Source organism: Phycodurus eques, chromosome 9, assembly GCF_024500275.1.
Source record: "Phycodurus eques isolate BA_2022a chromosome 9, UOR_Pequ_1.1, whole genome shotgun sequence".
NCBI lineage: Eukaryota > Metazoa > Chordata > Actinopteri > Syngnathiformes > Syngnathidae > Phycodurus > Phycodurus eques.
This window is the reverse complement of record NC_084533.1, coordinates 8,136,580-8,152,052: the sequence shown is the minus strand read 5'-3', so window position 1 is coordinate 8,152,052 and position 15,473 is coordinate 8,136,580. Positions and strand designations below refer to the sequence as shown.

At 41.9% G+C, this 15,473-nt stretch overlaps 1 protein-coding gene across 4 annotated transcripts in view; it reads right to left on the bottom strand.

Moving 5' to 3' along the window:
* The window catches only part of ccdc88b (coiled-coil domain containing 88B), a 55,082-nt gene that overhangs the window by 21,309 nt on the left and 18,300 nt on the right, over nt 1–15,473 (bottom strand). For 3 of the 4 annotated variants that reach the window (XM_061685543.1, XM_061685544.1, XM_061685546.1), the window contains 9 exons: nt 14,575–14,733; nt 13,825–13,971; nt 9,741–9,912; nt 9,437–9,552; nt 8,025–8,687; nt 6,378–6,557; nt 3,458–3,798; nt 2,134–2,293; nt 883–1,245 (listed from right to left, as the gene is read on the bottom strand). In XM_061685543.1, coding sequence (XP_061541527.1) covers nt 883–1,245; nt 2,134–2,293; nt 3,458–3,798; nt 6,378–6,557; nt 8,025–8,687; nt 9,437–9,552; nt 9,741–9,912; nt 13,825–13,971; nt 14,575–14,733 — 2,301 coding nt within the window. The remainder of the gene's footprint in view (nt 1–882; nt 1,246–2,133; nt 2,294–3,457; nt 3,799–6,377; nt 6,558–8,024; nt 8,688–9,436; nt 9,553–9,740; nt 9,913–13,824; nt 13,972–14,574; nt 14,734–15,473) is intronic. The other variant, XM_061685545.1, reaches the window with a different exon arrangement.

The following is a 15,473-nucleotide window of genomic DNA, read 5'->3' as shown; positions in this document are numbered from 1 at the left end:
CAGCGGTAAATGTTTCATCCTCCTACAATTTGTAGACACTGTCTTGTCTTGATGCTGCCTTCTTGTCAGACACCTGCAGAAAACAACCTATTTTATTTGACCTTCCGCTACATGTGCAGATGACCCTTCAGACGACTTCAAAATGCTAATCAGAGTAAGTTTACAATCAGAATGTATCACATGAAATGAATGCAGTCATCTGTTTCCTTTCTATACACTTACACCAATTGGGATCTTTCCAGCTGCACAATATTTCAATTATAGTATAAGTGACATATTGGTTTGGTTAGATTTTAAATGACTAAAACCTCTGTATGCACGATTTCCAAGAGTGCAATTTGTGTTTGAATTGTTATAAAGGTTTTATTTTGGACTTTTGTTTTCATTTTAGAATATTTGCACATCCCCTGCTAGTCTTCAAGACTGATGCTGATACTTGAGAGATTACAACTTCATTCCTGTCATTCCTGCACTCGAGTATGTTTGGGACAACGGCTCCACTGCCTTCCAGTCCTGCAAATAAAATGAACAAGATTCCTGACCTTGGAGGGTGCGCGAACAATGAGAGTTATTTAGTTATTTTGTGTCGAAGCCAGGGGGGGGAGAGGGGAGTCGCTGAGATAAGGAAGATGAAGAGTCGCTGAGGTGACATTATAGAAAGTGATGAAGAGAGATAAAGTGAAGTGAAAATAAAGTGCAGCACTCGGGAAGTGGACACTATTGTGAGCGGAGAGTCGATGAGAAGCCCTCTGGCAAGATAGTTTCCACATAATATGGATCTTTAGCCATCACTTAAACAACGCAGATGTCCTGCAGATAAGATCCCAAGCCCACGCTTCCATCTCCCCAACACACACACAATGTTCAAATCCAAATACACACCTCTTTTTCCAGCTTCAACAACCTGTCAGTGAGCTGCCTCCCTGTCTCTCCTGCTGTATCATGGGAGGACACAGAAAGGTTCTGAGCTTTGTCTTGATCCAGCGTTGATGTATCCCGGTGTTCCGTCTGACAAATGTGGATTTGGCATGAGGAATGACATGCACGATCCCCGCCTGTCTTTCCTAACTGGAGATGAGCTTCGGATTCACTCATAGGGCAGGTGGGCGGCTCTGTTCTGTCCCGTGATTGGTTGAGAGTGTCTGTTGCGCCTTTTAGTTCAGTTTCAGCTTTTTGGAGCTGTTGGCTGAGGCACTGGACTTCTGAGGTCAGACTTTGAGAACGAGTCTGCTCGTTGGACAGATCCTGACAACCACAAAAAAAGAAACTGTCATCATCATAAAACATAATACTGTAAAGGTATGAGCAGTGAGTTTTATAATCAAATACCTCTCGTCTAGAAACAACACGCTACACAATTTGTCTCAACAAAAGTATAATTAATTAACCTCAGTTTTGAACTGTCTGCAGACAATCAATATTCCCCCATATTCCAGTTTTAATTTTTAACATGTACATATGGCTATCTCCTTCGCTTTAGAGTCTTCATTTTGCCACTTTCTTTACAATAGTCACAACATTAGGCAGAGCTGCTGATCCAGTACAAGAGCTGTGTGGGTAAAAAAAAAAAACAACGTTTTTTTAATTTACAATATGTTTCTAATAGTTTTTATTACCTCTATCCAGCCATTTTCTTTACTGCTTATTTTGTCCAAGGTTGCAGGTGAGCTGGAGCCTATCCCAGCTGACTTTAGGTGAGAGGCAAAGTACATCCTGGACTGGTTTCCAGCCAATCAGTGGGCACATATAAACAAGCATTCACAATCACATTTACACCTATGGTCAATTTTGCCTTCAATTAACCAAACACCCATGTTTTGTCTGATTTTGGCTAAAATTCACACCCACCGTGTTATATTTTTGTGACCTTATTGAGCAAGATATTCGAAACGACTCTCAGCTGTACGTTCAACCCAATTGCAAATTAGAACCTGTCAATATTATTCAATAAATACAACTAGAGGTACTAGTTCAATTAACTACTACTACGATAATCATCATATTGTTAAGAGAGCATAATGATCAAGCAAGCTTTTTAATCTTGTTAGTCATCTCATTGGATTAGCCTTTGTCGCTTTACACTGTAATACTGAACACGCCCTCCTCTCCCATAGCACAAACGCGCACACACACCTGCAACAATGACCGAATCTTGGCCTGTGCATCTGTGTACTTGGCTTGCAGCAGCTGTTTACTCTCCTTCAAGCTGCTTAATCGAGTGCCGCGCTCTCTCTCCAGGTCCTCGAGGCGTGCGCAGAGCTCCTTGGACTCAGACAGCTGCTGACACACGCACCTACATGCACGCATACATATAAACACACACGCAAATGCACAGGTCACACGCTGGTTGAATGCAGTCAGAGTTGACAGGAATGTCTGTTAAAGCCCACTTTACAATCCTGCTATCCTTGTAAAAGAGCAATAACCTTTTAATAAATGTTAATTATGAGTTGATTAACTCTAGATTTATGTTAGGCTCATTATTTGGCTTGTTCAAGTAAGTAGGTTAATCTTATTTTTTCACTTATTGCTGTTATCAGAAGTGTTAACCACGTAATGAATTGTTATCAATTTGCAGTTTATTAAGAGTTTATAAATATGATAAAGTAGTACAAAGGGGGGCAAAAATGTTTGCTCAGAGCTTGCATTTGATTTGAAAACTGAGAGATGGGTCAGGTTATTCGTAGATGAGAGAGTAAATAAGAATATTTATCATTTATATATTTTACCATTGATATCAATTTGATTTTAATTGATTAACCAATGAATTAATATAACGTACATTTTAAAAAAATGGTAATGTTCATGTAGAACTGTTCAATTAACTAATACTTTATTTTGTATTTATTTTATTTTTTTTACAATACAATAAACTAATTGAATAACATTTTAAATTGAATTCTTTATTTTGAACGTGAAAAAGTAAATGTAAAACAATAACAGAAAGGAATGAATAAAAAATACATTTAAATTATCAAATTTAGGGGATCAAACAAAAGCAAAAAGGACGGCACGGTGGAAGACTGGTTAGCACATCCGCCTCAAATACGGCCCCACCTGTGTGTTTCCTCCCACATCCCAAAAACATGCATGGTAACATTGATTGAAGACTCTAAATTGCCCGTAGGTGTGAATGTGAGTGCGAGTGGTTGTTTGTTTATATGTGCCCTGTGATTGGCTGGCGACAAGTTCAGGGTGTACCCCGCGTCTCGCACTCTGCCACCCCCCGAAGATAGATGGAATAGGCTCCAGCACGTCCGCGACCATAGGGAGGATAAGCAGTACGGAAAATTATGGATGGATGATGTATACAAAAACATTGATGCTACAAATATTAAAAGGACTATTGATAATGTAAATACTTGATGGGGCAAAGAACCCTCCGATGTTTGGTACAGTCAATAACTGTGTGTGTGTGTGTGTGTGTGTGTGTGTGTGTGTGCGTGCGTGCGTGTACCTGTGGTCAGCGTCCAAGGCCCTCACTCTCTTGTTGCTATGCTCCAGAGCCGTGTTGGTGCTCTCCAGCTGCTGCCTGAGTCTCGCTGCCTCCCTCTCCCGCTGCCTCGCTTCCTTCCGCAGGCCGTCCAGCTCCGACTGGCACACCTCCTTCTCCTGCTCCAAGCGTGACACGTCCAGCAGCGCCTGGTCCCGGGCCCGAGCTGCGGCTTGAGCATCCAGGCCGGCGTCACGCACCTCCGCCTCCAGCTCCTCTTCACGGCGGCGTGAGGTCTCCAGCGTGCGACCCTGACGTTCCAGCTCGGCCTTGAGAGTCTGAGTGGTCAACGCTAACTGTTCACTCTGGGTGAAGAGTGCATAGTGATGATTATTAGATATAAAGCGGTGCCTTGACTTCCCAGTTTAATTCAACCACGCTCAGTTCAAGACACTGGTATCTCAAATCATCTTTCCCCTTTGACATGAACGGGAATGCCATTAATCTGTTCCAGCACCCCAAAGACAGATAAAAAAATAAATAAATAAATAAATCGCAACTTGCTTTTTCGTAAGACAAATCCCAATTTACAGTATTGTACTTGATAAAACCTACAGTAATAACATTATTTAATCGAATGTAAAGAATTAAACAGTTTGTGCCTACCCCACTGTATAAAAGCTTGAGCACCCTTAATTTGCATCAGTGGTTAACTGGCACAATTATTTTTAATCAGAATCATCTTTATTTGCCAAGTATGTTAAAAACACACAAGGAATGTGTGTCCGGAAGTTAGCGCCGCTCTAGTACGACAACAGACAGTCAATTTACAGAGAACACTTTACAATTACTTGGGCCCACCGACATCCTAGCGACATGGCCAAAAGCATCTCAAAGTTAACTTTCCCGTGTACTTCAACCTCAGAAAATATCAGTACAATTTCCCCAATATTTTTTATTTTATGGACGAGCTTTTTCCTCTCCATAGGCGCTCACATATAAATGACAAAAACACTTATAATGACCATAAAATCCAAAATATTGGGGCAACTATAATTGTAATTCTAATAATTTCAGAGGTTGAAGTCGGCAGAAGGAGAGATGTCCACCAGTGGCGGTTCAAGGCTTTTTATTGGCCACTTCTTGCTACTCTATTACTTATTATCGGATTATACTGTCACTTCCAAGAGATTAAAGTAGTTATATGATAAATAAAAGCAACAATACAAGAAAACACATACTGTAGCTTGCCATTATACAACACCTGAAGGGAACAACATAAGCGTAATGCGAATATGAGAGCAAACAAAGCATAAATGACACCTCGTCGGTGATGCTAAAAATACGAGCCAGCCCTCGGAACAAAAAAAAAAAAAAAAAAAAAAAAAAAGTAGGCTGCGCAGCCGAGGGAACTACAAGAAGAATTCAAAATTCTTCGCTCTCGGCCAGTCAGTAAACATTCTTTATAGACTCCAACATTTTAAAAATCATTGACCGTAGGTCAGGAATCTCACATAAGGTTTTTTTCGTGGTTTTTTTTTCATAATGTCCTTCAGGATTACATAGTAGTCTGAGAATTTCTATTTACTGTATCATATCACCACAAATGACCAAATGTGTTGTTGTGTTTCCAGGTAGAAGACTTCAGTCCACACAAGAAGCAACACGTGGGTGAGTTGTAAATTCCCATTCAACTCCCTGCAGCTAAAACGAGCAGAGCATATTTTCTGTTTCATTTAACACACACGCTTTGAGTCGCCATTAATTCTCAGTATTTGCTATTCACCCTGCTTGTCAGAATAAAAACACTACCGGAAGGCAAACCCGTGTTGTTACTAAGCCCATGATCTATCATGTTATGAGAGACTATAGAGATATTCCCTCCACATTTCTAGTAGTACTAATACATGATCCGTATCAAACGTTATGCTGCTCCAAAAAAACTGACGCTCAGTTTTGATGAACACGGTCAAAGTTTTAGATTTATTTTATTGTGGTTTTGCTTGCTCAAGGTGTAGTGGTGTAGAACTAGAAAGAAAGAAAAAACATAAACAGGCAGTACCGTTCTCTGACAGTAAGTTTGTTTATAAAGGCAACAATTTTGAAAAAGCGCTCCAGAACTTGCATGAAAATATGCATTCATAATCAAAGGCTAATTAGTAAATAGCAAGTGCATGTTATGCCATGTAAAGATATTACACATGGATGGAGAAGATTTTCAAGTCTTGCAATCAAATGGTTTCCTGGTTAAGAAAATAATTATAGTAACTGCAACTGACTTGAAAAAGTAATCATTTAAACCAGTTCTGAGTGTATTTCTCCCTCGATTCCATAACATATCCCTACTGTATATTAGGAGAAAAAAAGCCAAGGTGCAACTTTCTAAAGGGAAGGTCTTCATGGATCCTTATGGTATATTTCCTTCATGCTGACTAAGCACTGTTCTTCTCCTTAGCTTGCAGTCTCCCTGATGACTTACAGTTCTTCTACAAAAAGCACACAAACAGTTGTTCTATGTATCACTTTTAATATCAAGGACAATTTGTCATTTCTTTCCAGATTCTTCATAAGAAATGGGAATATGTGGATCATCAAGCTCAAGTGCACATCATAAGCAGTGCAGTGACCTTTTTGTGAGAATAGTTTCTTGCCCCCACATGAATAAGTGCATCCTTTAACGTGCATTTTTTTCAGTACGGGAGTATAAAAGTGGACAGTGGACGCTCCAAAGTCGAAGCTTCAACTGGACTTTTCTCAAAAGAAAGAAAAAAAACAAAAAAACCTTGTCTTTAAAAGTCTTTAAACAGTGTCTTCTCTGATTCATTTTGGTGGTCTTGTCGATGTTGGTCATTCTTCCCCACACAAAAGAATATCCATCTCGGTAACTGAATGTTTGATGTCACGACTGCATTGTGTGTAACCGTGTGCGTGTATACTCTCTAACCTTGCGCTGGGCGGTGCGCAGGGCATCCACAGTGCCGCGTAGCGTGTCCCTGTCTCTCTCCAGTGCCGCCCGTTCCCCTTCCAGGCTCGCGATGACTGTCGTTTGCATGCTGTGAAGCTCCGCTTGACTCCGCAGACGACACAGCTCCTCCTCCATGGACCCGGCTTCGGACTGGAGAACCTGACACACGCACGAGAAATGAGCGAGAGAGAGACATGTGGTTGGACATTCTCAGTATACACATCTACAGTACAGTGCCATAAGCTTTGTTGTTGAAATTTGACGGTCGTCGTTTTGCCATACTGTAGGAAAACAGTCGATTGTAGGACATATACAGTTAGCAAGATTATATTATATCAGTATTAAAACTGCAAATCAGATTGTCACAAAACCTTTTACGAGTGTTGCATTGACCAACAAAAAAAAACATTGCCAATCCTCACGAAACATAGCGGTTTCTGGCATGTGCATTATAGGCGGCTGCACAGGGTGGCATTGTGGCAAGTCAGATTTATCCTTAAATGACTATAATATAGCATGTAAGTTTTTTTTGGGGGGGGGGGCGGGGGGGGTCATTGATAAACTCATGTAACATTTACAGTAATCCCCCTCCATCAATTGTGACGTTTCATTCCAAACAATAAGTGAAATCCATGATATAGAAGTACCATATTTCAATACACCCTAGGCATGTTTTGTAGCGTTTATGGAACTTTAAAGACCTTTAAAAAACGTACAGTTTGAAAACAATACGAACACATAATATTTTGAGAGAGAGCAAGAGCAAAGGATCACAAAAATATTGAACAAAAAGTTAAAAAAAATAAAAGATAACACAAAATATCCTGCCGATACAGGATATTTTCACAGCTTTTGTCATAATGGAACTGTCTGTCATCCGTTTGCCACCCTCCATGAGCCAAGGAGTAGCCTCCTAACTAACAAACAGATGGACAAACAAATATGGCGCTCAATTTATTTTTGTTACTTTTGTTAACGGTTCATCCTTTGCAGAGGGCTGCACACTACTGAGTGACATCCTAATTATATATGGTCATTATTATTTGCATTGATAAAACAACTCATTTAATAGTGCCTAACACCTTTGTATTAACAAGACCAAGAGAGGTTGTAGATGCTAAAATAAATAAACTATATACAGTGCAGTATACAGACACTTTGTTAAATACACTTGCACAATCTTGTGAGATCCTACACAACAGCTATTTATACTTAAAAAATAATGGTCAGTTTTGATTGACACTGTAAGAAAGTACTTCATTTCACAGTATGTGAAATTATGGATAAATTATAGTTTGCAAATTATTCTTTCATTATTTTGCTAGCTACCCGGATTATGAACAAACTACATTGTATGGGACGTACGTATGTATCTTTGCGTACATGTGTATCATGATAAATGCCGGTTGTCACAGTTGCATTTGTCATGTTTTTTTTTTTCCTTCTTAAATGACTTCTGGCTACTTGAAAGAATTGATTGGGTGTTAAATGCATGCAAGCTCTTGTCCTTCTGTCCATTAATCATCCCTACTACTAGCCACATGGTCTCCTGATTGTTATTATTACCTCCATCAATCTCAAACCCAATCATATATCCACTCCCTCCCCTCCTTTCATCAGCCATACCTCAATCTGCCTGCGGGCCTCCCCGAGATTCTCCGCAGCTTTTCCCAGGTGTTGCAGCTCGACCTCCAGCAGCGTCAGCCTCTGCTCAGCCTCCCACGTTTTCCTGCTCTGCTCTCCCAGCTTGGAGCGCAGGTCCTGGGCCACCAGGGCTTGCCTGTCAGCGTCTTCCTGGGCCTCGTGGAGACGCTTTGTCAGAGCAACCTCCGCACCAGGAAGGCTGCACTCAGCCTGGTCGGTAGTTGTGGGTTCATTGTGATCGTCTTGATTTCGGGGGTGTTTTTGAATGTCTAATGTGGTTGTTTCTGGTTTCAGCTCACTGTCCTCCTGCATGTCTGTGTGATCCCCCTCTGCTTCTCCTCTTCTTTTGGGCTGGATCTCCTCATCACATGATTCTGCTTTCCCACCTTGAACATGGACAACCTCTTCCCCGACCCCTGCTTCCCTTCGTATCACGATCAGTTCCCGTCTGCGCTCCCTGTCCTCCATCAACTTCACCATTCCTTCCCCCTCTCCCCTGGAGGATTCAGATCCCTGGACACCCCTCTCGCCGTTCTCCTTGTCGTCTTTATGCTTCACTCCCGTGTCTTCTGTGTGCTTCAGGTTGGCCATTAGTTCTTCCAGCCGTAGCTTCAAAGTGGCATTTTCATTCTTTAGGTTGTGAAACTGGAAAATACAATGGGATCAAGGTGAGAGAGAACTATCAGAGGCTGTGATTGTCTTTTGATTGCTTGTGTTTCTGCCTCTTCTTCTTCTTTCAGTACTTCTACCGCTAAACTTAAAAGAAATCAAACACTTGCTCACATATAAAGTATCTAAATATGAAAATGTTATGTCATTACAGAATGATTTAAATCATTTTTGAAATGTCGTGAAAATATCGTTCAAAGGAACTCTTTATACTCATGTAACCATAGAAACTACAGGATGAAGAGGATACTGTGTTTGTATTTGCCACAGTGCAATGAATTAGCCAACATTTGCAGTTCCCCAGTGCCAAAAGGTGTGATCCCAAATCAAGCGGCCAGGCTGCGAAAGCAGTGCTTCTGAGACACCAGCACACTGACAATATTTTGATTTCCCTTCTTCTCCGTCTAAGAACACTTTACTTATCACTTCATGAATCTCTGATCTAATGCAATCATCCATTCATCCATCCATTTTCTGTACCGCTGAGCTGATAGAGCCTATCCCAGTTGACTTTGGGTGAGAGGCAGGGTATTTTGGACTGGTCGCCAGCGAGTCGCAGTACATGTCATAGACAAATTGACCATTCACACTCACACCGAAGGACAATTTAGTGTTCAGTTATAGTAATGCAGCCCAAAGTGTCAAAGTGACCTTTAGCGTCGCCAGGCAGGAATCAGTCCTGCGTATCACAACCCTCTTGACCCCTGCCCTACATGACCTCTGACCTCCTGCTGGGCCTGTAGCTCCTCTAGACGTCTCCTTAGGCTCGCGTTCTCCTGCTCTGCTCCCAGCAGCCTCAGCATTGACGCCTCACCCACTTCCACACTCAGAGGTTTCTGGTCTGAATACATCAAGAGTATATGAAGAAAAAGAATCAAAAGGAGCTGATATGGGAAAAGTGGAGAAATTGATATGATATCATGCTATTTTCTATTTTATGATTGATAACCCCTGATCCTTCCACAACATATTTCCTCTTATCAGTTAATTAAAATGTCTTAAATGACAAGTTGCCGAGCAGGTGCTGACCAATCAGCTTGCTCAGCTCCTCGTCAGCATCCTCCTCTGATTGGAGGAAGCGCCGGTGGGCCGCAGCCATCGGACCAGGCACGCCGCCGCCGACGCACTGCCGCAGGTCCGCCTCCTGGCTCATGTTCAGCTCCAGTAGCTCGTCAACACGCTGCCTCTCGGTGTCACGCTCCTGCACACACGACAAACATTTATTTCCAAAGAAACAGCAGGCAAGGGAAATGTATTTACTTAAAAGGAGAGTTTACAATTTTAAAAAATTACTTTTTGTCCTATTTGTTAAAGCTGTCAGTCTGGCCTGACAGCGGAACATTAGTAAAATAATCTGTCAAAAGAATACACCCTTTCTGGCCGCATCTTCTACCTCTAATTTGATTTTTAAGAAATCACCGCACACTAGGAAGGACAACCAGTCAGAGACAAAATGCGTGACCGACGAGGTGTCAATCATTTGCCGTGCACTCGCAGGCACACTCATTGTCATCGCCACACCTCCACCGCCTTACGCTAACCCAGTGCTTCTCAATTGTTTTCTGTTACGACCCCCCCAGGAAGAAGAAAAACATTTGCGACCCCCGACCCCGCGAGTACACCTCTATATAACATTGTATATAAAGGATAATCTAATCCTTATAAACATTGAAGAAAGTACAAAAGAAAGAGATATAGACTGCCATCTACTGCAGTGGATTACCGCTATTTGAGAAGCACTGCGCTAACCTGTTAGCTTGGGCTTCAGGAGTTTTGACAGAAATATGTTGGAATATTTATTGCATGCCATTATGAATGGTCATGTTTGAGAATTGCACTCATGCACATCAGTGAGGGGCATGGCTGTGGTTGCAGACTTGAGAGGGGGTTAGTGAAGTGAGGACTTCATTTCAATCTCGCTAGAAGTTTTAAAACAGCAAAACCCCCTTTACACATAATTGCAGCTACTGTAAATTGCCCAACATACAGTGGGTATGGAAAGTATTCAGACCCCCTTAAATTTATTCACTCTTTGTTATATTGCAGCCATTTGCTAAAATCATTTAAATTCATTTTTTTCCCTCATTAATGTACACCCAGCACCCCATACTGACAGGGGAAAAAAATGGAATTGTCGAAATTTTTGCAGATTTATTAAAAAAAGAAAACTGAAATATCACACAGCAATTCAGTATTCGGTATTATTCAGTAAGTATTCAGACCCTTTGCTCAGTATTTAGTAGAAGCACCCTTTTGAGCTAATACAGCCAAGAGTCTTTTTGGGAATAATGCAACAAATTTTTCACACCTTGATTTGGGGATCCACTGTCATTCCTCCTTGGAAATCCTCTCCAGTTCTGTCATGTTGGATGGTGAACGTTTTTCAGGTCTCTCCAGAGATCCTCAATTGGGTTGAAGTCAGGGCTTTGGCTGGGCCATTCAATAACAGTCACGGAGTTGTTCTGAAGCTATTGCTTCGTTATTTTAGCTGTGTGCTTAGGGTCATTGTCTTGTTGGAAGGTGAACCTTCGGCCCAGTCTGAGGTCCTGAGCACTCTGGAGAAGGTTTTGGTCCACGATATCCCTGTACTTGGCCGCATTCATCTTTCCTTTGATTGCAACCGGTCGTCCTGTCCCTGCAGCTGAAGAACACCCCCACAGCATGATGCTGCCACCACCATGCTTCACAGTTGGGACTGTATTGGACAAGTGATGAGCACTGCCTGGTTTGTTGAGGCCATTGTGCTTTTAGGAACCTTAAGTGCAGCAGAAATTTTTTTTGTAACCTTGGCCAGATCTGTGCCTTGCCACAATTCAGTCTCCGAGCTTTTCTGGCAGTTCCTTTGACCTCATGATTCTCATTTGCTCTGACATGCACTGTGAGCTGTAAGGTCTTATATAGACAGGTGTGTGGCTTTCCTAATCAAGTCCAATCAGTATAATCAAACACAGCTGGACTCCAGTGAAGGTGTGGAACCATCTCAAGGATGATCAGAAGAAATGGACAGCACCCAAGTTAAATATATGAGTGTCGCAGCAAAGGATCTGAATTCTTTTGGCTGTGTGATATTTCAGCTTTTCTTTTTTAAATAAATCTGCAAAAATTTCAACCATTCAATTTTTTCTGTCAATGTGGGCTGCTGTGTGTACATTAATGAGGAAACAAAATAATTTAAATGATTTTAGCAAACGGCTGCAATATAACAAAGAGTGAAAAATTTAAGGTGGTCTGAATACTTTCCGTACCCACTGTAAATACAGCTATTTATTTTTTATTGTATTTTCTTAATATATAGTCCCCCTCCTGGAGCCGTCACCTTATCGTGGTAGAGGGGTTTGTGTGTCCCAATGATCCTCGGAGCTAAGTTGTCTGGGGCTTTATGCCCCTGGCAGGGTCACCCATGGCAAACAGGTCCAAGGTGAGGGACCAGACAAAGCACGGCTCCAAAAACCCCTATGGCGAGTACAATAAATGGATTCGGGTTTCCCTTGCCCGGACGCGGGTCACCGGGGCCCCCCTCTGGAGCCAAGCCCGGAGGTGGGGCTCGAAGGCGAGTGCCTGGTGGGTATAAATTACATACAGTAACCCCCTGCAGCACAAATAATGAAAGAATTGATCTGCTCAATAAGAAAGAAACATTCATTGATTTTTTTCCCAGCCTTCCGACACAGGAGCAAGATCAGTGGGAATCTAACGGCAATTCATATTTTATGTGTGCGAAAGGTTACGTGTTCAGAGGGACGACCTTCAATCAGTGCAAGTGTGTCTATGCGAGCGGTAATGACTTTGCTGTGATTGTTGAGGAACTTTTAAGCAGTGATGCATTTCAGAACCTGACCCAACTGTGACATTTAAGAAGCTACGAGTGCACTTGCTTTTCGGGGTGCTCCAAGTGTCTGCGTGCATTCTCATTTACATTCAAAGATTGCATTAAAAGTACATATATGACTGAACACTGATTATATTTGGCCATCATAACATGATTGCATAATATTGTATGTGCATAATACTGTGAATTCCCGCTGTGGAACCAGCCTCCGAACAAAGAATGATTTCATATTAAATGGACCTCGATTGTTATTAGTTGCTTTGCTACCTTTTCTCATGCTGTGTACGTTTCCCAAAAATAAAGGGCTGAGGCAAGTCTGTCCTGCTGGGCTGGCTCTTGTGATTGCCATTATTAGTACTGTAGATAAACTGATATAACTCACTGAATATGAAAATCATTCATTAAAATCAGTAAAATCTTTATTTGTTGTGCAGAAAACTACATTTCCGGATTTGGTTATTGTCGGGCGGCACGGTGAACGACTGGTTAGAGCGTCTGCCTCACAGTTCTGAGGACCGGGGTTCAATCCCCGGTCCCGCCTGTGTGGAGTTTGCATGTTCTCCCCGTGCCTGCGTGGGTTTTCTCCGGGCACTCCGGTTTTCTCCCACATCCCAAAAAACATGCGTGGTAGGTTAATTGACAACTTTAAATTGCCCGTTGGTGTGAATGTGAATGCGAATGGTTGTTTGTTTGTATGTGCCCTGCGATTGGCTGGCAACCAGTTCAGAGTGTACCCCGCCTCCTGCCCGATGATAGCTGGGATAGGCTCCAGCACGCCCACGACCCTAGTGAGGAGAAGCGGCTCAGAAAATGGATGGATGGATAATATTATCCATCCATTTTCTGAATCGCTTATCCTCACAAGGGTCATAATTTTCTAACATTAACCGTTACAATCTTACATACATTTGTTTCCCAATTATATTAGTGTGTCTACAGGACGTTAGAAACAGTGTGTAATTTTTAATCTGATTAGAAATGTTTATTCTTTGTATGTCATATGATATAAGTAAATGAGTAGCGTAAGTGTATGTATTTTTTTAATGTTTGCAACAGTGTACTGCCAATCAGTTTACTGGCAGATCTGATCTATGACTCGACAGATCATCTCTTAAAAAGTGTCCTGTTGATGGTTGAGCAGAACGATGAAATGTTTATTACGTGTTCTTTTGAAAACTTTGAAAAATATATCAAATAAATTGTCCTTTTTTTAAAAATGTTGATGCTTAAATTGTCCTCTAATTCTGACACACCCATGTACCGTACGTCTTTGGGTCTACCCACCGCTTCTACGTCTATAATGCGCTGACGCAGTAGAAGGTTTTCCCTCTCCAGCTCCCTCAGTGCGGAGCATCGGGCCCTCGCATCGGACAGCTGTTCTTCCAAAAGAGCTTTGGTCTCCTGCAGGGCTGCACACAGCTGCAGCTGCTCCTGCAGGTGGCACCACATGGAAAGAGAGGACATTCCATTCGTTGTTAGGAAACAATGACTTGGTCTTACTATTACTGCAGAACTGAAAGGCAGAAGCACTAACCACATTCACCACCATGCTGTCAGTACTCATTATATCCAATAGCTGTCTTTTTGCACAAGTACTGATTGCTTTTCTTTTAAGAGGCAACCTCTGCCTATAAATATTCTCCACCGCTCCAACGTTTCATTTACGTTTGTGGAGAATGAAATCTAAACAGATGCATGGAGGAAAGTTATCCATTGAACTAATCTGGGGCGCTCCATGGATGCAGAGCCAAGGTAGAATGAATGAAAGAGGAGCGAGAAGGTGACACCGGGGACACGGCGTAGTGTTTTACAGGGACGTGAGCTCTTGATTTAAAGCATAGCCAAGTGCATCTCATGTGTGACTAAAAGTTCTTATAACCAACCATACTTTCTACTAGTTGTTCCAGTTAAACAGCTTCAAGGGGTGAATTCTGCTCCCAAAACAATGTTATGACATTGCTCTGCTTGCTTGATCTTTAGTGTGAATGGTCCTTTCAGAACTTGTTATTCTGTGTGTGTGTGTGTGTGTGTAACCTTAAGTTGAGTGCGTGTCACGTCCAGGCGGCGCAGTCGATGTTTACAGCTCTGAAGCTCGTTCTGGAGCTGCTCGGCCCTCGCAGCTCTCTCACGGGCGCAATCCAGCTCATCCCGCAGAGCACGCAGGTCCCTCGACTCGTTCTGCATGGACCGGTTCTGCAGACGTGAGTGTACGTACAGAACACAGTGCGTCGATGAGGTTGAATAAATGTGTAACCAACTTGTGTCACTTGTTTCTTGTGAGATCAGATGTTAAAATTGACATTGTGCATCACAGAACTGAAAGCAAAACAGGTCAAGCTTACATACAGTTTCCATGCAGACTTTAGTCAGGCTATGAATATAATTTCTTGACTAACACAAGAAATTGTACCACAGCGTGCCGTGATATGCACGTTTAATTCATTCCATGACCATCCTCGTAATTCAAAACAATGGAAATTCCACAAATCCATTCCAGCCCCTTCATGAAAGCAACAAAACATTTTGTAATGTGTTTCTTAATAAGGAAAATAGCGCTCTCTAATATTAATTCTATTTTATAAAAACATACCGTGATAACTATTAAATAGAATGTAAAGTATTGGTATCACTTTGTCCATCATGGTTAATTCATTGTGTCTCCTTCTGGAGTGCATGACTTGCTCACCACAGGGCAGTAGAATACATCCATGTAGACTCAAACGAAGCAGAACTCTACAGCTACAGTAAGTGACTCGGTAAACTGCAGTAATATTAGTTGTTTTCGCAAAAGATAAAGAATATATGCTTGTGAGTGTCTTTATATTGTCTGTCTCCGTGTGTTGCTGCACCATTTGTCTTCAAATATACTTTGCTTCAAGGGTTATAACACCGCCACATAGATGTTATTCTTGCGTCCTTCTATGGCGTTTCCC